Source organism: Arachis hypogaea, chromosome 14 (assembly GCF_003086295.3).
Source record: "Arachis hypogaea cultivar Tifrunner chromosome 14, arahy.Tifrunner.gnm2.J5K5, whole genome shotgun sequence".
NCBI lineage: Eukaryota > Viridiplantae > Streptophyta > Magnoliopsida > Fabales > Fabaceae > Arachis > Arachis hypogaea.
This window is the reverse complement of record NC_092049.1, coordinates 140,409,430-140,434,398: the sequence shown is the minus strand read 5'-3', so window position 1 is coordinate 140,434,398 and position 24,969 is coordinate 140,409,430. Positions and strand designations below refer to the sequence as shown.

Sequence of the window (24,969 nt, the reverse complement as noted above, 5' to 3'; positions counted from 1 at the left end):
ATGAATGTTTATAATTTTTTCAATCAAAATTGAAATATCAAGAATATTTTGCTTGTTTTAAAAATTAAAAGGAATAAGTTCGGTCTTATACTCATGGACATGGTATTAACTTTCAGAATGTGTGTAAAACTCACAAGTCATGTATTAAGTAAATTATGCTTCAAAATAATACAAGTAATAGAGAGAGCTCGGTGAAGCAATAAGAGTGCAATAAACAAATTAAGGAGCTTACATTGTCACAATCCAATTCGGCAGGAAAAAAAAAATAAATAGAATTTCTCATAATATATATATTTAACATAAATTTAGCATATTTACAAAAAATTATAATTTGGTGTTTACAGCATAATATAATTCAATAGGTCTATATATAAAACAAACTATTTTAAGTCCATGATTTTTCGATTGCTACAAGCAGATTCAAAAAAGTGTATCAATGTAATTCAAAAAAGTGTATCAATGTAATTCTTCGTGTATTTTCTGTTACAGGAACTCAATACTGTTAGTGACATAACATATTAAAATGATATCGTAAAGGTTTTGACATTAAAAAAGGTATTAAACGATGTCGTTTGTGGGTTATGAGAAGAAACCCTTGTTATCTTGTTTTGAATATTTAAACTAAATTTGTTAAATATAGTTTTTTCTATATTGGGTATTAAATTAGTATTGTTACCTTGATTTGAATATTTAAATTTGTTATAAAAAATTTAAATGGACTAGATTTATTAGAAAACCAAACACTCAAATTGAAAATGTTCACAACCTAACACACATGTTGATGTTGGACACAAATTTCAAACAGGGCTACACCTTAGTCAATAGAACACATGATAACGAAAAACAAAAGATGCAAGCCCAAAGGCAAATAAGTCAAACCCAAAATGTCGTTCGGCCCACTTTCAGTGACGGAGCCCCAGCAGAAGTTATTCCACTACAAGCAGAATATAGAAATCATTATGTTACCTCTGTACCATAGAAGAGACCTTACCAGAGCCCAAAAGAAAGTCATGTGGAAGAAGTAAATGATGATGATGAGACTTGAAATGGAGACCGACTTTCTAACTTGGGACACAAAGCGATCTCCAATTTCGGCAATGATTCAGAGATTATAATTCCTTTGCACACAGTCTCTAACATTGGCAAGTCATACAACTCGAGTGAGGTTAAGTTGGGGAGTGTAATGATGGTGGAAGCAGCATCATCACTATCAGCACCACTGCTACTCGCTGCAAATATTTCTCTCAATGAATTACATCTCTCTACAGTTAATGTCTGCAGGTTTTGAAGTTGGGGCAATAACCCTGCTGTTACCAACGTTTCTATCCCATTGCATAATGAGATCTCCAAGTGCCTGAGTTGAGAGAAGACGGCATTTGGTTTGAGAGATTGTGTTGTTGTATCAGTAGCACCAACATCCTCTTTACAAATGACTGTTAAGCTCTCCAAACTGTAAAGCTGCAAGGATTGAAGGTTGTTGAGATTACTGCAAAAGGAACAATTACCAAATGAACAAAGCACGCTCTTCATTTCTGTGCATCTCTCAATTTCAATGTTGTCCAAAGAAGAAGGAGTAATATTTGACAGAGCATCACATAAACTTTTCCAACGCGGATTACATTCAATAGAGATATTGGTAAGATCTTTTGGCAGCAAATGAGGGGATTCTTCGCAATCTAATAAATGTACAATTTGGTGGTCGTCACCACTTGGACTAAAACGATAATCAGATTCAAAAATCCATTCAGAGTTATCGATACTACCCAAATAGAGAAGATAAGATTTGGGTGCAGAACCTGTGTTCCATATACCTGCCACAAAATTGTGATAGCTTTTGATGTCATTAAAGCCACCCAGAAAATATTCAAGTGTGGTCAGCCCTTGTACATCCTCTATTTCCACATTTGACAGAGTTGCGTCGAAGAGATTCAGATATTGCAAATTGGTCAGACCACACAGCACCCTCCCTGATTCCAACCTCAACTTTTTATTGTAAGATAGATCAAGCCATCTCAAGTTTGTCAGCATTTCCAAGCCTAATACTACCTCAACTTGAGTGTGTGAAATTACCAACCTTGACAATTTTTGAAGCCTTCCCAATGGAGGCACCTTTGCCAGAGCACTACATCCATCAAGCAGTAGAGAAACAAGACAAGTCAAGTCCGACAGGGAATCCGGCAGAGAGGTTAAACTGCCATTTTGAGATAGGTCAAGTATTGCTAGAGATTTCATGTGTGTGAAGAAGCAGTCTGGGATGCTACTGATGCAATTATTACTCAGAATCAAGGTGGATAATCTTGGACAGTTGGGTGATATACCCGCTGGGATTTCTTTTATCCTGTTTCTATCCAAAGAAACCAACTCCAAATCAGCAGTCCATTCATGCACGTGAGGTATTCCTGTTAATTCTTTACCACATCTAACTATCAACCTCTGAGATTCTTTCAATATATGACATGCCATATTTCTTACTGAATTCTGTATATTCCGAAAACGAAGCAATAATGAATGGTCTTCAAGTTCACTGAATATAGTATGGCCTTCATCAAAAATTGCGTCTAATCTCCTCCTTCCATTTATGGCTCCACTGTCAACCAGATTCATTATTATTTTGTCATCCTTCCAGAACTCAGAGTATAATGCACATTGCAAGAAACTATTTTGCATGGATTTATGTGTTAAGTTATCATAGCTCGCTTTTAATACTTGAAATACCTCTTCTTCCATCTCTCCCCCCATCTCCCCTCGCTTAAGTTTATTCAACGCATGTCTCCACTGGTGAATGTTATCAACGCCTTTCATGGTTCTAGCCATTACACTGATTGCAAGCGGTAAACCACCGCATTCCCTTGCAATATTCCATGCATTAGGAGGTGAGTGTGTTTTGTGATATTCACCAAGTCTTAAAAGAAATAACTCCAAACATTCCCCGTGAGAGAGAGGATACATTGTTATTATATTACTTGTGGGGCAATCCATTTGTCGAAGCACATGTTTCAACCTACTTGTGGGGCAATCCATTTGTCGAAGCACATGTTTCAACCTACTTGTTATAATCAATTTAGAACCATTGATTCTACAAGGAGGGATTCCCACCTTTTTCAGGTCAATAAATTTCCAAACATCATCCAAAATAAGCACCCATTTTCCTTTCTCTGATAATGCGGATGACAAATGTGCTGCTCTTGTTCTCTCATCATCATCTCCATTAAGCTTTGCACCAATTCTTCTGGCAATGTCTTCTTGAAGCTTTGAAATGCTGTATTCACGAGACACCGTGACCCAAATAACGCAGTTGAAAGTTCCTTTCCTTATGATTTGAGTTTCCATATAAGTTGCAAGACATGTTTTACCCACCCCTCCCATTCCATGTATCCCAATCATAAAGACTTCCTCGTCTCCAACAAGTTTCTGCATGCTCTTAACTTTTCTCTCGAAATCTTCACCAACAAATTCATTTGACAACACCACAGGCTTTTCTTTCTTAAGCTCGATCACTTGTGCAGTTAATTGTTGTATTTGTGTGAGATAGTGTGGATAGTTTTCATTGAAATAATGAACTGCTCCCATCGCAAGATTCAAGCAATTAGCAACTTTGTTTCTCAATTCTTGTAGTTCATTCAACCAATCATCAACTTGTGTCTTGCTCTGCTTGCCCTCAGACTTGAGCCACTCTAACTCTCCCTTAATGTCGTCTTCTTCAAGAGTTAAATCATGCAGCAGTTCTTTTAACTTTTTAATCTCATTGTTGCTTTGGGCCACTGCTGCTGACCCTATTAAGTAAAGTTCAAATTTCAAACGCACATAAAAAATTTATCATATGAACTTCTAATTCAATGTGAACTTTGTATAAAAATAAAACATATACAAATAAAACTATAAAAATCTATTCACCCATACTAAACTTACTTAGAATTACATCATTGAATTCTAACTTTTATATCCTAAGTAAATATGATTTACCAATCAAATTATGATGAGATTAAGATTAAACCAAATCTATAATTATTGTGCCAAGTTTAATTTATCGATCAAAACTCTCTAACAAAATGTCACTTCACTTTCTAAATCTAGATTTATACATACCATCTCCCTTTGTTGTTTATGCTTGAGAATTTAACTGGAATTTAACTAATATATAGTTACATAGATATACACACTTTTGAGATCTCCAATTAGATTTCTCAAATTATGGTGGAAGAAACAGAAATCTGGTTAATGCTGAATTGATGGGAGGAAGGGGTACTTACCTCCAGGCAAGTTGATGGGTTGACTAATAATATTAATTGAATGCTGCATTAAACCTCCAAAGAAGGCATCAACTATTTCATGGTCATCATCTTCAGCAGCCACTTAATTGGTACAAACATGATGAGACAGGAAAAGATCCAGTCAAGACTTTTATACTTCAACACAAGTAGTTGGTAAAAACAAAACTAAAGCAATGACAGATAGATACATAACTATTTATAGATCAGAAATAATCATTAATGTTTCTCCTCTTTTCAATTTATACTTTTGGAACAACTAATTAATTCATAATGTAGTATCTTTGAGTGTACGAAGAAACATATATAAAGTATTCAATCGCTTAAATCCATGATGAATCAACTTAAAATAATTTCAAGAAACTATCACAGTATTATAAATTACCTTCCCCTGGATTCAATCGATTTGCAGTTTGTTGTGATTGTGGTTGTAAATGATTATCATCCGGTGAAGCAGAGCATATAGAGATACCTTTACCGGGAATCCGATCGACATGAGCTTTAATTCGAGAAACACCTCCACTGAACTGACGTCCACAGCGGTTGCACTTCCACGTTCCGTCTGCCTCTTTTGTAACTTGATTCCAGTAACGTTCTTCCTTCGGTCTCCCCATACCTGCTACTGTAACCGCTGCATTTTTTTCTTGAACCAATGCTAATTAACTCTCTTAGAACAACAAAGTAAGTACACTCAATAATTCATAAGTGTAACTTTTTCTTTATTTAGTAAAAGACTAAAAGCTTGATTAGTGAACTTAAGGCAGGCCTTTCTTTCACGATGCTAGCTACTACCCCTCCAGACTAGAAAATTGATATTTCAACCATGGATATATGCATATAGATATGATCAATTAACTCTTAATAACTTATAAGAGACAGTACTTATTAATTAGGTTGGAAATGCACTACGATATTTAAAATTGTTAAACCAAGTTTTTTATTTGAGTAATGCTACACATCTAAATCTTTTAAAAGTTAATTTTTTTTCGTTACCAAACATTTTTGAACTAAATTTAACAAAGTTAAACAATAAGATTTAGAATAATAATATTAACTATTTTTTTATTTTATTACATCAACTTAATTAGACTTGGATACCTAGCATTATTCTTTTCATTTATTATGTTATTAGGGAAACATTTAACAGCAGGCTGCCTTGGGGCCTCGGCTGCTAGCAAATATAATATTATTAGATTAGATTTGTTATGAACTCTTCTACCCTCACAAACGTCAAAACTTAATACTGTCCACTGTATATGAATATAAATTTTATTATTTTATATCTACAGCTAAAGATGTTTAAATTCACCATCTTGTATATAGTAACAAATTATTAGATGTAGATCTCAGTTATAACCACCGGGGCACATAAGAGGAGATTGAGTATCACGTTTAGCTTCTTTTTTAATTAATAATGTTGTGATGAATATTCGGAACCTCTGGTATTTGTCGATAATTATAGGCGTTGGGATAGTGTATAGCTCCAAGGTTTAGTAGAGATTGGAATTGTAGCTTCCTCTCAATGGAAATTGATTGTATTCAAATGTTTGTATTTCTGTAATTAAATTTCTTGCTTTTTGATTTAATTTGTTTGAATCTCGTGTTTTCGTATTAATATTGTTCTCTGCTATACTCATGATCTTGACTTTCATAATTTGTGTAGAACTCACAAAAAGTCGATGTATGAAGCTTAAAATAATACAAGTGCAGTAGTATAGAGTACGTAGTGTTCTAGCTGGTAGAGTGCAATAAGCATATTAAGGAGTTTACAAATTCCATAACTACAACTTTTATTTCAAAGGAAACATTTTAGTAGTGGTATTCAGTTATTCACACTGCAAGACATTATAATTAAACCAAAAATTTACAATTCAATAATTTCTATGAATTTAAAAGCACGAGTATCATATGTAACAAAAAGACATTGCTACTGTTGATATGATTTTATATATGATGAGTAAATTACTAAATCAGCCAAATTGGTAGTAGAAATATTTTAGTGCTAACAAAAATAATTCTAAAATATGTGAATAAAATAAACTTGCCTCTAAAATATTTGAAAATTTGATAAAAATATACAGACGTCAATTATTTTCATTTATTTCTGTTAACAAAATAAGATGACATGACATTAAATTCATCTCTTTAGTCTCAGCCAATTATAAAAATCATCTAACATAAAATGAGATAAGAGGCCGTGGTGGTTGGGTGATGGATCATGGAATTTGGGGGCAGTGGCCGTTGGGTGGTCGGTGGTGAGTTGTTGTGTGATTGATGATGATCCTGGGAGAAAGGATAGAATGATTGTGTTGGTGGTGGCTATGATCTCACGATGATATTGAGATTGTTGATAATGATAACAATAGTGCGCATAGAGAGGTAAAATAAGAAATATTTGAAGAGAAATTCTTGAGTGTTAGCAATTTTTAGTGCATGTTTGGGCGCCATTATTTTGTTAAAAAAAGATCTTTTTTCAATAAAAAAAGATCTTTTTTTATTTTTTAATGTGTTTGGCAAATTTCTAGTAGTAAAAGTAAAAGCACTAGTAAAATAAAAAAAAGATCTTTTTTGAGAAGCTGTAATTTACATCTTTTTTTAAAAGATCTTTTTTTCTTAAAAAAAAGATGTTTTTCATGTAATAAATAAACAAAAAAATACTTTTATATTGTTATACCCAAACATAATTGATTGATAAAAAGACCTTTTTACATGAGATATCCAAACATAAAATTACTTTTACTTCTCTATAAGATCTTTTAAAAAAAGATAACTCAAAAAAAGATCTTTTTTAAAAAGCTCACCCAAACAAGCCCTTAGTATTATTTGGGGAACATAAATATTAAATTGTCATTTTATTAATTTATGTGCGTAAATTTTGAAAAGAGAAAGTTTAGACGGTCAGTATTTTTATTAAAATAATGTTAAACATATTTTTTTAAATAATAAATTAAAATAATATAACATATATGATAATTATTAGTTGAAATAAAATTTAAATAATATTTACCTATTTATTTTTTTATTTTTGCGAATACGCGAATATACGAATCACATATCTTGGTACCAACATAAAATTCACAATCCGATCTAATTAGTATGCGGATCTGATTTGATCCATGAACACCCCTAAATATTTTGCTTGTTTTAAAAATTAAAAGGAATAAGTTCGTTCTTATACTCATAGACATGGTATTAACTTTCAGAATTTGTGTAAAACTCACAAAAGTCATGTATTCAATAAATTATGCTTCAAAATAATACAAGTAATAGAGAGAGCTCAGTGAAGCAATAAGAGTGCAATAAACAAATTAGAGAACTTACATTGTCACAATCCAATTCGGCAGGGAAAAGAAAAACAAATAGAATTTCTCATAATACTAATAAACAACGCATGCTCAAACATTATATTTAACATAAATTTAGCATATTTACAAAGAATTATAATTTGGTGTTTACAGCATAATATAATTCAATAGGTCTATATATAAAACAAACTATTTTAAGTTCTTGACTTTTTGATTGTTATAATTTGATCTTTCAAATTAAAAAAAGTGTATCAATGTAATTCCTCCAGAAACTCAATACTGTTAGTGACGTGACATATTAGTAACGTGACATATTAAAACGATATTGTATACGTTTTGACATTAAAAAAGGTATTAAACGATGTCGTTTGTGGGTTGTGAGAAGAAACCCTTGTTAATTGTTATCTTGTATTGAATATTTAAACTAAATTTGTTAAATATAGTTTTTTTTTTAATATTGGGTATTAAATTAGTATTGTTACCTTGATTTGAATATTTAAATTTGTTATCAAAAATTTAAATGGACTAGATTTATTAGAACACCAAACACTCAAAATCCCCTATGGAACATTATATAGATGTGTCAATTATTGGAAACCACTAAATTGAAAATGTTCACAACCTAACACACATGTTGATGTTGGACACAAATTTCACACAGGGCTACACCTTATTCAATAGAACACATGATAAGGAAAAACAAAAGCTGCAAGCCCAAAGGCAAATAAGTCAAACCCAAAATGTCGTTCGGCCCACTTTCAGTGACGCAGCCCTGCAGAAGTTATTCCATTACAAGCTGAATATAGAAATCATTATGTTACCTCTGAACCATAGTAGAGACCTTACCAGAGCCCAAAAGAAAGTCATGTGGAAGAAGTAAATGATGACGATGAGACTTCAAATGGAGACCGACTTTCTAACTTGGGACACAGAAGGATGTCCAATTTCGGGAATGATTCAGAGATTATAATTCCTTTGCACACAGTCTCTAACATTGGCAAGTTACACAAGTCGAGTGAGGTTAAGTTGGGGAGTGTAATGACGGTGGAAGCAGCATCATCACTATCAGCATCACTGCTACCTGCTGCAAATATTTCTCTCAATGATTCACAACTCTCTACAATTAATGTCTGCAGGTTTTGAAGTTGGGGCAATAACCCTGCTGTTACCAACGTTTCTATCTCATTGCAATTGAAGATCTCCAAGTTCCTGAGTTGAGAGAAGACGGCATTTGGTTTGAGAGATTGTGTTGTTGTATCAGTAGCAGTAACATCTTTACAAATGACTGTTAAGCTCTCCAAATGGTAAAGCTGCAAGGATTGAAGGTTCTTGAGATTACTGCAAAAGGAACAATTACCAAATGAACAAAGCACGCTCTTCATTTCTGTGCATCTCTCAATTTGAATGTTCTCCAAAGAAGAAGGAGTAATATTTGACAGAGCATCACATAAACTTTTCCAACGCGGATTACATTCAATAGAGATTTTGGTAAGATCTTTTGGCAGCAAATGAGGGGATTCTTCGCCATCTAATAAATGTAAAATTTGGTGGTCGTTACCACCTGGACCAATACGATGATAAGATTCAAAAATCCATCGAGAGTTATCGAGACTACCCAAATAGAGAAGATAAGATTTGAGTGCAGAAGCAGAACCTGTGCTCCATATACCTGCAACAAAATTGTGACAGCTTTTGCAGTCATTAAAGCCACCCAGAAAATATTCAAGTGTGGTCAGCCCTTGTACATCCTCTATTTCAACATTTAGCAGAGTTGCGTCGAAGAGATTCAGATATTGCAAATTGGTCAGACCACGCAGCACCCTCCCTGATTCCAACCTCAACTTTTTATTGAAAGATAGATCCAGCCATCTCAAGTTTGTCAGCATTTCCAAGCCTAAAACTACCTCAACTTTAGTCTGTGAAATTACCAACCTTGACAATTTTTGAAGCCTTCCCAATGGAGGCACCTTTGCCAGAGCGTAACATTCATGAAGCAGTAGAGAAACAAGACAAGTCAAGTCCGACAGGGAATCCGGCAGAGAGGTTAACCTGCGATTATGAGATAGGTCAAGTATTGCTAGAGATTTCATGTGTGTGAAGAAGCATTCTGGGATGCTACTGATGCAATTACTACTCAGAATCAAGGTGGATAATCTTGGACAGTTGGGTGATATACCCGCTGGGATTTCTTTTATCATGTTTCTATCCAAAGAAACTAACTCCAAATCAGCAGTCCACTCCTGCAGGTGAGGTATTCCTGTCAATTCTTTACCACATCTAACTATCAACCTCTCAGATTCTTTCAATATATAACATGCCATATTTCTTACTGAATTCTGCATATCCCCAAAACGAAGCAATAATGAATGGTCTTCAAGTTCATTGAATATAGTATGGCCTTCATCGAAAATTGCGTCTAATCTGCTCCTCCCATTTATGGCTCCACTGTCAACCAGATTCATTATTATTTTGTCATCCTTCCAGAACTCAGAGTATAATGCACATTGCAAGAAACTATTTTGCATGGATTTATGTGTTAAGTTATCATAGCTCGCTTTTAATACTTGAAATACCTCTTCTTCCATCTCTCCCACCATCTCCCCTCTCTTAAGTTTATTCATCGCATGTCTCCACTGGTGAATGTTATCAACGCCTTTCATGGTTCTAGCCATTACACTGATTGCAAGCGGTAAACCACCGCATTCCCATGCAATATTCCTTGCAATCTCCAATATTCTAGGAGATAAGGTTGCAGGTGTTTTGTAATCTTCACCAAGTCTTAAAAGAAACAAGTCTAAACCTTCAGTTGAATAATCAAAACAAGAGAGAGGATAGATTGTTATTATATTACTTGTGGGGCAATCCATTTGTCGAAGCACATGTTTTAACCGACTTGTTATAATCAATTTAGAACCATTGATTCTACAACGAGGGATTCCCACCTTTTTCAGGTCAATAAATTTCCAAACATCATCCAAAATAAGCACCCATTTTCCTTTCTCTGATAATGCGGATGACAAATGTGCTGCTCTTGTTCTCTCATCATCATCTCCATTAAGCTTTGCACCAATTCTTCTGGCAATGTCTTCTTGAAGCTTTGAAATGCTGTATTCACGAGACACCGTGACCCAAATAACGCAGTTGAAAGTTCCTTTCCTTATGATTTGAGTTTCCATATAAGTTGCAAGACATGTTTTACCCACCCCTCCCATTCCATGTATCCCAATCATAAAGACTTCCTCGTCTCCAACAAGTTTCTGCATGCTCTTAACATTTCTCTCGAAATCTTCACCAACAAATTCATTTGACAACACCACAGGCTTTTCTTTCTTAAGCTTGATCACTTGTGCAGTTAATTGTTGTATTTGTGTGAGATAGTGTGGATGGTTTTCATTGAAATAATGAACTGCTCCCATAGCAAGATTCAAGCAATCACCAACTTTGTTTCTCAATTGTTGCAGTTTATTCAACCAATCATCAACTCGTCTTTCGCTCTGCTTGCCCTCAGACTTGAGCCACTCTAACTCTCCCTTAATGTCGTCTTCTTCAAGAGTTAAATCATGCAACAATTCATTTAACTGTTGCTTTGGGTCACCGCTGCCGATCCTATTACGTAAAGTTCAAATTTCAAACTCTCATTAAAAATTTATAAAATATAAACTTCTAATTCAAGGTGAAATTTGTATAAAAATAAAACATAAACAAATAAAACTATAAAAGTCTATTCACCCATACTAAACTTACTTAGAATTTACGTCATTGAATTCTAACTATTATATTCTACTAAATATGATTTACTAATCAAATTATGATGAGATTAAGATTAAACCTGATGAGTTTGAAAAACTCTAATTTAATTTTGATGATGAACAAACATTATTGAAATATTTAATTACAAAATTATTAATTTGATTTTTATTTAACATATGTTAATTAATAATTTTGTGATGCAGTTTTTTTAATTGGGCCGGAAAATAAATATGTTGCTAGCCCAAATTAAAACCAACAATCAGCCTTGTTACATGTTTCCTATTATGTGGCTGAATTGTTGTATTAATGGGCCAAGCTCAATGTTATTGCAACCAAGCCCATATTTAATTTTGATGAATGTTTTCCTATGCTTAATCCGTTCCAAAATTTTATCAGGAAAGCAAATGTTATTTTTGGGCCAAGAAACTTATTGATTATTGCAACCAAGCCCAATTCCATGAGAGTTCCTCATGCTTTGTCCGAATCCATGAAGCAAAGAAAAACAAATCCTCAAATGCTTCCAACGGGCTACACGCCAACTAAGGGAAGCAAAAGCAAGCTATTTTCAATTAATTAGTTTAACCACTTTGAATTGCTTTTCTTCAGATTCTTTCTTCTCTCTCACTTCTTTCTCTCTTCGGTTATTACACAGAAAATATTGGCAGCCATGGAAGCATAAATGAGCTACCGAAAGGAAGAGATAGCAAGCCTAAAGACCATCACAATGATGGCAAGAAAACATACTAAAATAAAAAATGAGTTGTGGCTGAGATTGTCACCAATTTTGGATAGATTTGGTGAGGTAATCTTGGCTTCTTCATGCTCAAAAAGGAAGAAGAAGATCACAGCCAGCCAGGGAGATTCTTGAAGCATGGCTTGTCTTTGATTCTGCTCAATCACCACAGGAAGTAGCTAGAGTGGCGAAGTGATGGTTGAGGCAGAGATTAAAGCAGATGAAGTCATTATCATCATGAAGCATCAAGGGCCAAAAATCCATCTTGGAGAGCAAGCCAAGGATGGAGAGCTCGGATTGATGAAGGATGATGATCAAGAAAGAACTAGAGGTAATTGCATGTTGGGTTTTGCATGGTTATCTCTTCTCTCTCTGTGTGGCCGAACCGGTTTCTTGAAGGAAGAAGAAGTTGGCTTGAGTTTTTGGCTTCAAGTGTGGAGGCTTCTCTCTTCTATAAAAAGGGGGAACAGCCACTGGTTGAAGCAAGGAGTTAGAAGTAAGCATTGAGAGTGCAAGGCACATGATTCTCAGAGCTACCTAAGCTTACAGATTTTCTTCTCCTTCAATGTATTCTGTTTAGTATTTTTCTGTTTAATTTTGTCATGTCTTGAGTCTCATGGAAAAAGGCAAACAGTGAGGTTTGTATGAAAATGCCATAGAGCGGAAAAAGGCAAAGAGTGCAAAATTAAAAGAAAAAGCCATAGATGTCTTAGAGTTCCTTTGTTCATCTATGTTGTGTTTCATGATTCTGTGGGAATCCCCTTGTAAGTTGGGTTAGCACTTTACAGTTTGTAATCAGATTGATTATAGTGAAATTTCATCATTGTTGTGATGGAGACTGGATGTAGGCTGCACTGCACTTAGCAGCTGAACCAGGATATATCTGGGTGTAATCTTTCTTCTCTCCTACTCCATTTCTGTTTTCTACTGCACAGGAGCAAAAACCAAAAATGTCTCGTGCCAAGTGACGAGACAAAATGAAAAAGTCTCGTGGCTAGGGATGAGCTAACAACAGAAAAGTCTCCTCAAAGTCCAGCAAGTGTTAGCAAGCAAAAAGGGGGCTAAGATTCAACCCCCCCTTCTCTTAGCCACTGAAACCATCAATTGGTATCAAAGCTTGGTCTCAAAGAGATCAAGCTTTGCATCTTGGAGTAAAGATCCTCATGGCAGAGAACAGTGGTGTAAATGTGGTGTCCTATAATCTGACTGAAGGTCAATCAAGCAACAGACCTCCGCTTTTCAATGGGAAAAATTATACCTATTGGAAGGAGAGGATGAAGATATTTGTACAAGCAGTGGATTACAGACTTTGGAAGATTATCCTGGAAGGGCCTCAATTTCCAACTACCACAAGTGCTGAAGGAGTAGTCTCTCTCAAACCAGAAGCAAGATGGACCAAAAAAGATAGGAAGAAAATAGAGTTAAATGCCAAGGCAGTAAACCTGCTCAACTGTGCTATCAGCTTTGAGGAGTACCGACGAGTTTCACGATACACAACGGCAAAGGAAATTTGGGACAAGCTACAAATCACTCATGAAGGAACCACCATTGTTAAGAAAACTCGGACAGACATGTTGAACAGAGAATATGAAATGTTTGCAATGAAGGAAGGAGAGTCCATTGATGAACTGTTCGAACGGTTCAACTCCATCATTGTTGGCTTAGATGCTCTGGGAATTACACATTCAGAATCTGTGCTAGTGAGAAGAGTGTTGAGATGTCTTACAAAAGAGTGGGAAACAAAAGCTTTAATTATTTCTGAGAGCGATAGCTTAGAATCCATGACAGTTGATGATTTGAGAGGAAATCTTCTTGCTTTTGAAAACACCTATTTGAAAAAAGATCCAAAAAAGAAAGGAATAGCGTTTTCTTCTGTAACTAACCCTCTGGATGATGAATCCAGTGATAACTCTTCTGAAAATGAGTTTGTGTTGTTTGCAAAAAAATTCAGGAAAATGGTGAAGCTCAAAGGCAAAGGCAGCAGCTCAAGGAAGATGAAGAAAGACCTTAACAAAGTAACCTGTTACAATTGCAAGGAAATGGGGCACTTCAAATCTGATTGTCCCAAGTTAAAGAAGGAGGAAAAGCCGAAAAGAGGAAAGAAGAAGGGACTGATGACCTCATGGGAAGATTTGGAGAATGATTCAGATGATGATGATGAAGAAACCGAGACCAAGTCACAACCATGTCTCATGGCAGATCACATAGATCAGGTAGTCTTTCATAACCCTAACACTGAGGATCTTCATCTTATGATAGACCACCTTTCTGAAAAAATAAGATGCTTTCTGTTGGAAAATCAAGAACTTGAACAACAAATCACCATTCTTAAAGCTGAAAACAGTTTTCTTAAAGAGAAAGTGAGAGAGGTCGAAACTGCTTGTGATCTTATTAAAAAAAATAAGCAGTTAAGAGCCCAAATTAAGAGCTGTGAAAGTAATCATTCCGTTCTTGCATATGTGGATTGTTTTAAGCAAAATGAAGAGTTGCTTAAAGAGGTTAAAAGACTTAAAGAAGACCTAGCCCAGTTCACCCAAAGTTCTGAAAATATGAATCAAATTCTGGCTAGTCAAAAACCTCTTTATGATAAGGCTGGGTTGGGGTTTTATAAATCTGAAAAATCTCATTTTGAAAACATTGCTTCATATTCAAATGATACAAGGTATCAAGACCCCACCTACTTTAACAAAACAGCAACTCCAAGATTTTGTAGGGTATGCAAACGAAATGGACACTTTCCCATTCAATGTTTCTTTGGTGAAAGAATGATTGGTGATAAAGTTTGTAAAGTTGTTTTTTATTACAATGGCTTAGGACATAAGAGATGGTTTAACGTGAAAGGATCCAAGAAAATTTGGATACCTGAGGTCACTTAAGCTTGTTTTGTAGGTGTGCCTAGCATCCAAACGGAAAGAAAATATGTGGTATATGGACAGCGGATGCTCTAAGCATATGACCGGAAAGACAACCTTCTTCATAAAGCTTGATGAATATGATGGAGGACTTGTCACTTTTGGTGATGATGCAAAAGGAAAAATTTTGGCTGTTGGGAAAGTTGGTAAAAATTTTTCTTCTTGTATAAATGATGTTCTCCTTGTACATGGTTTGAAACATAATTTACTTAGTGTTAGTCAATTGTGTGATTTGGGTTTTGAAGTTATTTTTAAGAAGTTTGTTTGTTTGGTTGAAAACTGGGGATATTTTATTTGAAGCCAAAAGGTGTAACAATGTGTATGGATTAACTCTTGAGGAATTAAAGGAACAAAATGTAACATGCTTTACATCTCTTGAATCTGAAAAATGGCTTTGGCATAGAAAGTTGGGTCATGCTAGCATGTACCAAATTTCTAAGCTAGTCAAAAAGAATTTGGTTAGAAGAATTCCAAATATTAAGTTTGAAAAGGATCTTACTTGTGATGCTTGCCAATTAGGCAAACAAGTAAAATCATCTTTTAAATCAAAAGATGAAATCTCAACCAAAAGGCCATTAGAAATGTTACATATTGATCTTTTTGGTCCTACTAGAACTCAAAGTTTAGGAGGTAAATTCTATGGTCTTGTGGTGGTAGATAATTACTCTAGATTTGGTTGGGTACTTTTCCTTACTCATAAGAATGATGCTTTTCAAGCCTTTTTCACTCTTTGCAAGAAAATTCAAAATGAAAAGGATTTGAAAATTGCCCATTTGAGAAGTGATCATGGAAGGGAATTTGAAAATCAAAATTTTGAAAAATTCTGTGATGACTTAGGAATTTCTCATAATTTTTCGTGTCCTAGAACCCCCCAACAAAATGGGGTGGTTGAAAGAAGAAATAGAAGTCTTCAAGAGATGACTAGGGCTATGCTATGTGAGAATGAGATTCCTAAATTTTTGTGGGCTGAAGCTGTGAACACAGCATGTTATATTTTAAATAGAACTATCATTAGAAAAGGGTTAAAGAAAACCCCTTATGAACTATAGAAAGGAACCCCTCCAAATCTTAAGTACTTTCATGTTTTTGGATGCAAATGTTTTGTACTTAATAATAAAGAAAATCTTGGAAAGTTTGATCCAAAATCCTATGAAGGAATGTTTGTTGGATATTCCACCACAAGCAAGGCCTATAGAGTTTATCTCAAAGAGCATAGAACCATAGAGGAATCCATACATGTTACTTTTTGTGATTCTAACTTAATTTCCAGTATTGTGAAGGATATTGATTCAGATTGTGAAGAGGCTGGAACAAATAAAGAAAATTCCAAACCTGTGCAAAGTGAAGAATTTGTCAGCCCGGTTTTGTCTCGTCAGATTGGAGGAGACATTTCCATTTTGGCTCCTGAGCAGGCACGAGCAACTGAAACAGTGAGACCACCAGAAGATCATCAAAGCTCAACACCTGTCCGAAAACCTAGAGAATGGAAGTCTATGAGGGGTTATCCTCATGACTTCATCATTGGTGATCCCTCTCATGGTGTAACAACAAGATCATCCACCAAAAGGAAAGCCGAACCTAGCAATCTTGCTCTCTTGTCACAAATAGAGCCCAACAATGTCAAACAAGCTCTTGAGGATCCATCATGGGTTAAGGCCATGCAAGAAGAGCTAGCTCAATTTGACAAGAATGAGGTTTGGACATTAGTACCTTATCCGGATGGTAAGAAGGTAACGGGTACTAAGTGGGTATTTAAAAATAAGCTTGGTGAGGATGGACAAGTTGTTCATAACAAGGCTAGATTAGTGGCCCAAGGTTACGATCAAGAAGAGGGTATAGATTTTGATGAGTCTTTTGCTCCGGTAGCTAGAATGAAAGCAATTAGATTGCTTCTTGCCTATGCCGCCCATAAAGGTTTCAAAATGTTTCAAATGGATGTTAAGTGTGCTTTCCTTAATGGCTTTATTGATAGAGAAGTGTATGTGGCACAACCTCCCGGTTTTGAACAAAAAGAGTTTCCAAATCATGTTTTCAAATTAACTAAGGCTCTTTATGGTCTTAGACAAGCTCCAAGAGCTTGGTATAAAAGGCTTAGTGCCTTCTTGTTGGAAAATCAATTTCAAAGGGGTACCACCGACACTAATTTGTTTATTAAAGCATCTATTGATGACATACTCCTTGTTCAAGTTTATGTTGATGATATTGTATTTGGATCGGCCAACATTTCCTTATGTGAAGAGTTTGGAAAACTCATGACTAGTGAGTTTGAAATGAGTTTAATGGGAGAGCTTACTTTCTTTCTTGGCCTCCAAATTAAACAAACTCCTAGTGGTACTTTTATTTACCAAGGGAAGTATGCAAAAGAGCTTATCAAAAAGTTTGGCCTAGAAATTTCCAAATCAATGGGGACTCCAATGCATCCCAACACAAAACTTGAAAAGGATGATGATGGTCAAGATGTGGATAAAACAAGGTATAGGGGAATGATAGGTTCACTCATGTACCTTACCTCCTCTAGACCGGACATTGTCCAAAGTGTGGGTGTATGTTCAAGGTTTCAATCTCACCCAAAAGAATCCCATCTCATGGCTGTTAAGCGCATCATTAGATATATTAAGGGAACTTGTGATTATGGATTATGGTATCCTAAATCTGATGACTTTTGTGCAGTAGGGTTTTGTGATGCAGATTTTGCGGGAGATAGAGTGGATAGACAAAGCACATCCGGCATGTGTTGCTTCCTTGGAAGCTCACTCAATATGTGGTCAAGCAAAAAGCAAGCCACAGTGGCTTTATCCACAGCTGAAGCAGAATACATTTCCGCATCTGCATGTTGCATTCAATTAATTTGGTTAAAAACACAATTAGAAGATTACAAATTAAAAATCAATAGTATACCCTTATTTTGTGATAATATGAGTGCTATAAACATTTCTAAAAATCCTGTTTTGCACTCAAGAACAAAGCACATTGAAATTAAATATCATTTCATTAGAGAACATGTACAAAAGGGAACTATTGATATTCAATTTATAAAATCTGAAGACCAAATTACTGATATTTTTACAAAACCTCTCTGTGAAGACAGATTCTGCACCTTGAGAAAAAGTTTGGGAATGTTTGATTTAAGTTTCATTGAAAATTTGTGAATTTTTTAACTCTGTTCAGTTTTGTCTCGTAGGTTTGGACGAGATAAAAATGCAAGCTTGATGGAGGAGCTATGATCAAGGGGGAGGCAACGCAGATTTAAATTTTCATGGGCCCCACCTAATAATTCCTGACCCCACCATGACAGTTTAGTTAGTTATTCTTTCTTTAAAAAATAAAATCACAAAATCCCTTGATTTGTCTTTTCAAATCTTGTTGGAAGAAGTATGTTGTCAAATCATATCTTTTCCTTCCAACTAATCCCTTGATTCAAGGAAAACCCCCTCTTTATCACTTTTTGAAACTCCCATTTGGTTAATAACCGCGCCATTATGGTCATTAACCTCTCCATCATCTCTCTCCAATCCTCATTTATTGCACCACTAACCTCCCTCCACCCTCATTCTCTTTCGGCCCTCACCTCTTCATATTCAACCTCTTCATTTCTCCTACCATGAAAAAGAAAACTACACCTAGGAGAAGTAACCGAACCCCCATTCAAAAAAATCCACCTTTTTCATCACCTCCAACCCATACACATATCCATCTCCATTCTACCTCCTCTTCTACTCATTCCACTCCATCCAAAAGGACCAAAACCATGCGCCGTAAGGTTGTTGCCAAGAAAACGTCAGGGAGAGGCAAATCTGGAAAGGCCAAGGAACCAAGTGTTGAAGAGGAAGAAGACGAGTCACATACCTCACCTCCTCAATCATCACCGAAAAGATCCACCCCACATGCAAGGAGCTTTCAAAAGAGGCAGAAAAGCTTTGTGTTGCATGATACTAATGAACCCGCGAATTTGGAGTCACTCGAATTCAAGAACAAGTTTCACAAACCTCATTCCTATTTTGATCCCTCTAGGTTCTACTCATGTGCATTCTATTAATTTCACAAAAAGGTCTTGCTGAAACGACATCTCTGCCCCTCTTACTTGGTGAATCTTGAAAATCTGGCCACCAAAGGAATCAATTTTTCTTCTCTGTTTGATGCTCTGAAATGGACCCCTCTGGTTCATATTCAGAAACTGGTTTACCCGGGGCTGGTCCAGGAATTCTATGCAAATATGTGTTTGATTGATGGCTCAATCCATTCTTACGTCAAGCGTGTTTACATCACTCTCAATCCTGAAACTGTAGGTGCTGCTCTTGGGTATGAAGATGAAGGACCAAAAGTTTACATGATTGATAAATGGGATGATCAAGTAGGAGTCACACAACAAGCTGTCTTGCAATACATCTGTGCAAACCTTTCTGGACTAGATGGATTAATCCCAACTCACAAAGTACTCGGCCCGGAGAACTCTCTATTGCACCGTATCATCACTCATATCCTCACTCCTCAAAGTGGTTCTCACCATAGAGTAACAGTTTTTGATTCTATTATCCTATTTGCTCTCATTACTTCTACCCCAATTTCATTTGCTTATATTATGATACGTCATATGTGGGAAGCAGTAAAGAGTACTAAAAAGGATAATCTTCCATATGGCATGTTTCTCACATGTATATTTGAGTACTTTAAGTTTGATTTGTCTAATGAATCTGTTGAGAACAAGATTTCCATGATTAAAGGAGGAGGAGTTTCGGGCAAGAAAGGCAAGCAGTCTGTTCCCTCTGAACCATCTCTCAGCGATCTAGAGAGCCGTCCTGAACCCTCAGATGTCACTCAATCAATCCGGGAAGTTCTCAAAGAGTTTCGCAACATGGCCAAGCTAATGCGTAAATCTCACAAGGCTGCCCGGAAATTGGAATATGAATAGGAAAGGGCTTGAAAAAAATGTCACGAAAGAGTTAGTTTCATGATTAAAAGATTTGATGATGACATGGGAACAGGGGATTATGATGATGATTCCGGTTCAGAGATCAATCTTTCTGATGATTAATGACTGTTTCTTTACTTTATTTGATATTGGCTCCATTAGGCTCAATCTGTTTTTTGTAGGAGCATGACTTGATACTCACTGCTCTATGATACTTTGCTACTCTCTTGTTACTTTATTATGGATACTTTGTTATGTTGTTCATATTTTGTGCAGGTGCCCCTTGATGCCAAAAGGGGGAGAAAATTTAGTTTCCAAAATTGAAATTGAAACTAAAGAAACAGGGGATGAAATTTTCAAATTGAAAATTCATTATCTCTCTTGTTTAAAGAATGCATGTTGTTATTGCATTTGTCTTACTATGGTTACTACTGTTGGAAATACACTTGGCATTTGGTTTATGATGATGTTTGACAATATGTTTGTATTGATCATATGAATGCCTGATTGTTGATTTATCTTGATAAACATGCTTGTATTGAAATAGGAATATTCTTATTCATCTTGGTAAACATGTTGGTTTGAACATTTATTTTTGGCAGTTCCTTTAAATTGTGATATCTAACAGTTGCCATGTTTTGATGTGATCATATGTGATTCAAAAATATTTTTCTTAAATGAATAATATAGCTCTGATATATTGACTGGAAAATATTTGAAATTTTTGAACCACTTTGTTTTGTTGTATAGTTTGAGCAGTAAATCAGTTTATGATATCAAATGAGTTTTGATTATCAATTAAAACTGCTCATAAATCAAGCATTTAGTATCATCTACCATGCTAAATAACATTGTTCTTGAAGCTTGATTAAAATGTTACAGGTTAGTGCTTCCCTTGGTAAAATAAGCATACATCAAGGGCGAGCCATGTGACATTTAGAAAGGGGGAGAAATTCAATCTTCAAAGGGAGTACTCATACTCAATTTTTTTTTAAATTTCTTTCTATTTCAATTTTAATAATGTTTGTCATCAAGGGGGAGATTGATGAGTTTGGAAAACTCTAATTTAATTTTGATGATGAACAAACATTATTGAAATATTTAATTACAAAATTATTAATTTGATTTTCATTTAACATATGTTAATTAATAATTTTGTGATGCAGTTTTTTTAATTGGGCCGGAAAATAAATATGTTGCTAGCCCAAACTAAAACCAACAATCAGCCTTGCTACATGTTTCCTATTATGTGGCTGAATTGTTGTATTAATGGGCCAAGCTCAATGTTATTGCAACCAAGCCCATATTTAATTTTGATGAATGTTTTCCTATGCTTGATCCGTTCCAAAATTTTATCAGGAAAGCAAATGTTATTTTTGGGCCAAGAAACTTATTAATTATTGCAACCAAGCCCAATTCCATGAGAGTTCCTCATGCTTTGTCCGAATCCATGAAGCAAAGAAAAACAAATCCTCAAATGCTTCCAACGGATTCCATTACACTTCCTGAAAGGATTTCAAAGCTAATTTAAACATTGGGAATATAAGCAAGTGAGAGAAGATTGATTTGACTAAGGGCATCATTGCTACACGCCAACTAAGGGAAGCAAAAGCAAGCTATTTTCAATTAATTAGTTTAACCACTTTGAATTGCTTTTCTTCAGATTCTTTCTTCTCTCTCACTTCTTTCTCTCTTCGGTTATTACACAGAAAATATTGGCAGCTATGGAAGCAAAAATGAGCTACCGAAAGGAAGAGAAAGCAAGCCTAAAGACCATCACAATGATGGCAAGAAAACATACTAAAATAAAAAATGAGCTGTGGCTGAGATTGTCACCAATTTTGGATAGATTTGGTGAGGTAATCTTGGCTTCTTCATGCTCAAAAAGGAAGAAGAAGATCACGGCCAGCCAGGGAGATTCTTGAAGCATGGCTTATCTTTGATTCTGCTCAAGCACCACAGGAAGTAGCTAGAGTGGCGAAGTGATGGTTGAGGCAGAGATTAAAGCAGATGAAGTCATTATCATCATGAAGCATCAAGGGCCAGAAATCCATCTTGGAGAGCAAGCCAAGGATGGAGAGCTCGGATTGATGAAGGATGATGATCAAGAAAGAACTAGAGGTAATTGCATGTTGGGTTTTGCATGGTTATCTCTTCTCTCTCTGTGTGGCCAAACCGGTTTCTTGAAGGAAGAAGAAGTTGGCTTGGGTTTTTGGCTTCAAGTGTGGAGGCTTCTCTCTTCTATAAAAAGGGGGAACAGCCACTGGTTGAAGCAATGAGTTAGAAGTAAGTATTGAGAGTGCAAGGCACGGGATTCTCAGAGCTACCTAAGTTTACAGATTTTCTTCTCCTTCAATGTATTCTGTTTAGTATTTTTCTGTTTAATTTTGTCATGTCTTGAGTCTCATGAAAAAAGGCAAACAGTGAGGTTTGTATGAAAAAGCCATAGAGCGGAAAAAGGCAGAGAGTGCAAAATTAAAAGAAAAAGCCATATATGTCTTAGAGTTCCTTTGTTCATCTATGTTGTGTTTCATGATTCTGTAGGAATCCCCTTGTAAGTTGGGTTAGCACTTTACAGTTTGTAATCAGATTGATTATAGTGAAATTCCATCATTGTTGTGATGGAGACTGGATGTAGGCTGCACTGCACTTAGCAGCTGAACCAGGATATATCTGGGTGTAATCTTTCTTCTCTCCTACTCCATTTATGTTTTCTACTGCACAGGAGTAAAAACAAAAAATGTCTCGTGCCAAGTGACGAGACAAAATGAAAAAGTCTCGTGGCTAGGGACGAACTAAAAACAGAAAAGTCTCTTCAAAGTCCAGCAAGTGTTAGCAAGCAAAAAGGGGGCTAAGATTCAACCCCCGCTTCTTTTAGCCGCTGAAATCATCAAAACCAAATATGTAATTATTGTGCCAAGTTTAATTTATCGATCAAAACTTTCTAATAAAATTTCACTTCACTTTCTAAATCTAGATTTATACATACCATCTCCCTTTGTTGTTTATGCTTGAGAATTTAACTGGAATTTAACTAATATATAGTTACATAGATATACACACTTTTGAGATCTCCAAAAGAAATAATATATTTTATTAGATTTCTCAAATTATGGTGGAAGAAACAGAAATCTGTTTATGCAACGCAATGCTGAATTCATGGGAGCAAGGGGTGCTTACCTCCCAGCAAGTTGATGGGTTGACTAATAATATTAATTGAATGCTGCATTAAACCTCCAAAGAAGGCATCAACTATTTCATGGTCATCATCTTCAGCTGCCACTTAATTGGTACAAACATGATGAGACAGGAAAAGATCCAGTCAAGACTTTTATACTTCAACACAAGTAGTTGGTAAAAACAAAACTAAAGCAATGACAAATAGATACATAACTATTTATAGATCAGAAATAATCATTAATGTTTCTCCTCTTTTCAATTTATACTTTTGGAACAACTAATTAATTCATAATGTAGTATCTTTGAGTGTACGAAGAAACATATATAAAGTATTCAATCGCTTAAATCCATGATGAATCAACTTAAAATAATTTCAAGAAACTATCACAGTATTATAAATTACCTTCCCCTGGTGGATTCATTGGATTTGTAGTTCACAATGCAACCGCGTTATTCATTATGATATTGTACCTTAGACTTTAGAGTTCTGATACTTGATATTGCATGCATATACCAAATTTATTAAAATTTTTATTTTATAGGTGATGATGAAAGTATATTCTTCAAATTTTAAATTTGTATGTCATTATTTTTATTTTCATGCTTTGCAAGCATCTCTATTAATAATATAATCTGCTCAAATGAAATAAACATTTATACAAATTAAGAAGACGGCAAAAAATAAATTAATAAGTAAATTGATAATCATGCATAGATTTTGTTCGCTAGATATTATTATTGAACTTAAGGCTGGCCTTTCTTTCACAATGCTAGCTACTACCCCTCCAGACTAGACAATGGATATTTCAACCATGGATATATGTATATAGATATGATCAATTAACTCTTAATAACTTATAAGAGACAATACTTATTAATTAGGTTGGATATGCACTACAACATTTAAAATTGTTAAACCAAATTTTTTATTTGAGTAATGCTACGCATCTAAATCTTTTTAAGGATATTTTTTTTTTGTTACCAAATATTTTTAAACCAAATCTAACAAAATAAAACAATAAAATTTAGAATAATAATAATATAACCGATTTTTATTATATTAGATCAACTTATTTAGATTTGGATACCTAGCATTATTCTTTTCATTTATTATGTTATTAGGGAAACATTTAACAGCAGGCTGCCTTGGGGCTTGGGCTGCTAGCAAATATAATATTATTAGATTAGATTTGTTATGAACTCTTCTACTCTCACAAACGTCAAAACTTAATACTGTCGACTGTATATGAATATAAATTTTATTATTTTATATCTACAGCTAAAGAGGTTAAAATTCACCATCTTGTATATAGTAACAAATTATTAGATGTAGATCTCAGTTATAATTGAGTATCACGTTTAGCTTCTTTTTTAATTAATAATGTTGTGATGAATATTCGGAACCTCTGGTATTTGTCGATAATTATAGGCGTTGGGATAGTGTATAGCTCCAAGGTTTAGTAGAGATTGGAATTGTAGCTTCCTCTCAATGGAAATTGATTGTATTCAAATGTTTGTATTTCTGTAATTAAATTTCTTGCTTTTTGATTTAATTTGTTTGAATCTCGTGTTTTCGTATTAATATTGTTCTCTCTTATACTTATGATTTTGACCTTCATAATTTGTGTAGAACTCACAAAAAGTCGATGTATGAAGCTTAAAATAATACAAGTGCAGTAGTATAGAGTACGTAGTGTTCTAGCAAACATATTAAGGAGCTTACAGATTCGATAACTACAACTTTTATTTCAAGGAAACATTTTAGTAGTGATATTCGGTTATTCACACTCCAAAACATTATAATTAAACAAAAAATTTACAATTCAATAATTTCTATGAATTTAAAAGCACGAGTATCATATGTATCAAAAAGACATTGCTACTGTTGATATGATTTTCAACGATATATATA

At 34.9% G+C, this 24,969-nt stretch overlaps 2 protein-coding genes and 1 long non-coding RNA gene across 7 annotated transcripts; 1 reads left to right on the top strand and 2 right to left on the bottom strand.

The window, feature by feature from the left end:
* Positions 1-695: 695 nt before the first annotated feature.
* LOC112744727 (probable disease resistance protein At5g43730) lies at positions 696-5,085 on the bottom strand. Of its 2 annotated transcripts, XM_072215278.1 has the most exons (4): positions 4,654-5,085; positions 4,251-4,352; positions 3,044-3,773; positions 696-3,001 (listed from the first exon to the last, which is right to left on the bottom strand). In XM_072215278.1, the coding sequence occupies exons 1-4, from the start codon at positions 4,880-4,882 to the stop codon at positions 1,009-1,011; spliced, it is 3,054 nt and encodes a 1,017-aa protein (XP_072071379.1). In that variant the 5' UTR covers positions 4,883-5,085; the 3' UTR covers positions 696-1,008. The 2 variants fall into 2 exon arrangements, with proteins under 2 accessions (XP_072071379.1, XP_025650210.1); XM_025794425.3 differs by having other exon boundaries at positions 696-3,773.
* LOC140178388 (uncharacterized) lies at positions 1,871-12,936 on the top strand. The gene is made up of 2 exons (XR_011871542.1): positions 1,871-2,393; positions 11,720-12,936. It is a non-coding gene; the product is annotated as an uncharacterized lncRNA (long non-coding RNA).
* Positions 8,075-23,700, bottom strand: LOC112744728 (probable disease resistance protein At1g61300). Of its 4 annotated transcripts, none has more exons than XM_025794426.2 (3): positions 23,461-23,691; positions 23,058-23,159; positions 8,075-11,179 (listed from the first exon to the last, which is right to left on the bottom strand). In XM_025794426.2, exon 3 carries the CDS (start codon positions 10,987-10,989, stop codon positions 8,437-8,439), a length of 2,553 nt encoding a protein of 850 aa, XP_025650211.1. In that variant the 5' UTR covers positions 10,990-11,179; positions 23,058-23,159; positions 23,461-23,691; the 3' UTR covers positions 8,075-8,436. The 4 variants fall into 4 exon arrangements, 3 of the variants coding, with proteins under 3 accessions (XP_025650211.1, XP_025650213.1, XP_072071381.1); XM_025794428.2 differs by having other exon boundaries at positions 23,058-23,153; XR_003813810.2 differs by lacking the exon at positions 8,075-11,179 and adding an exon at positions 22,353-22,758 and having other exon boundaries at positions 23,461-23,700.
* Between the last annotated feature and the right edge of the window lie 1,269 nt (positions 23,701-24,969).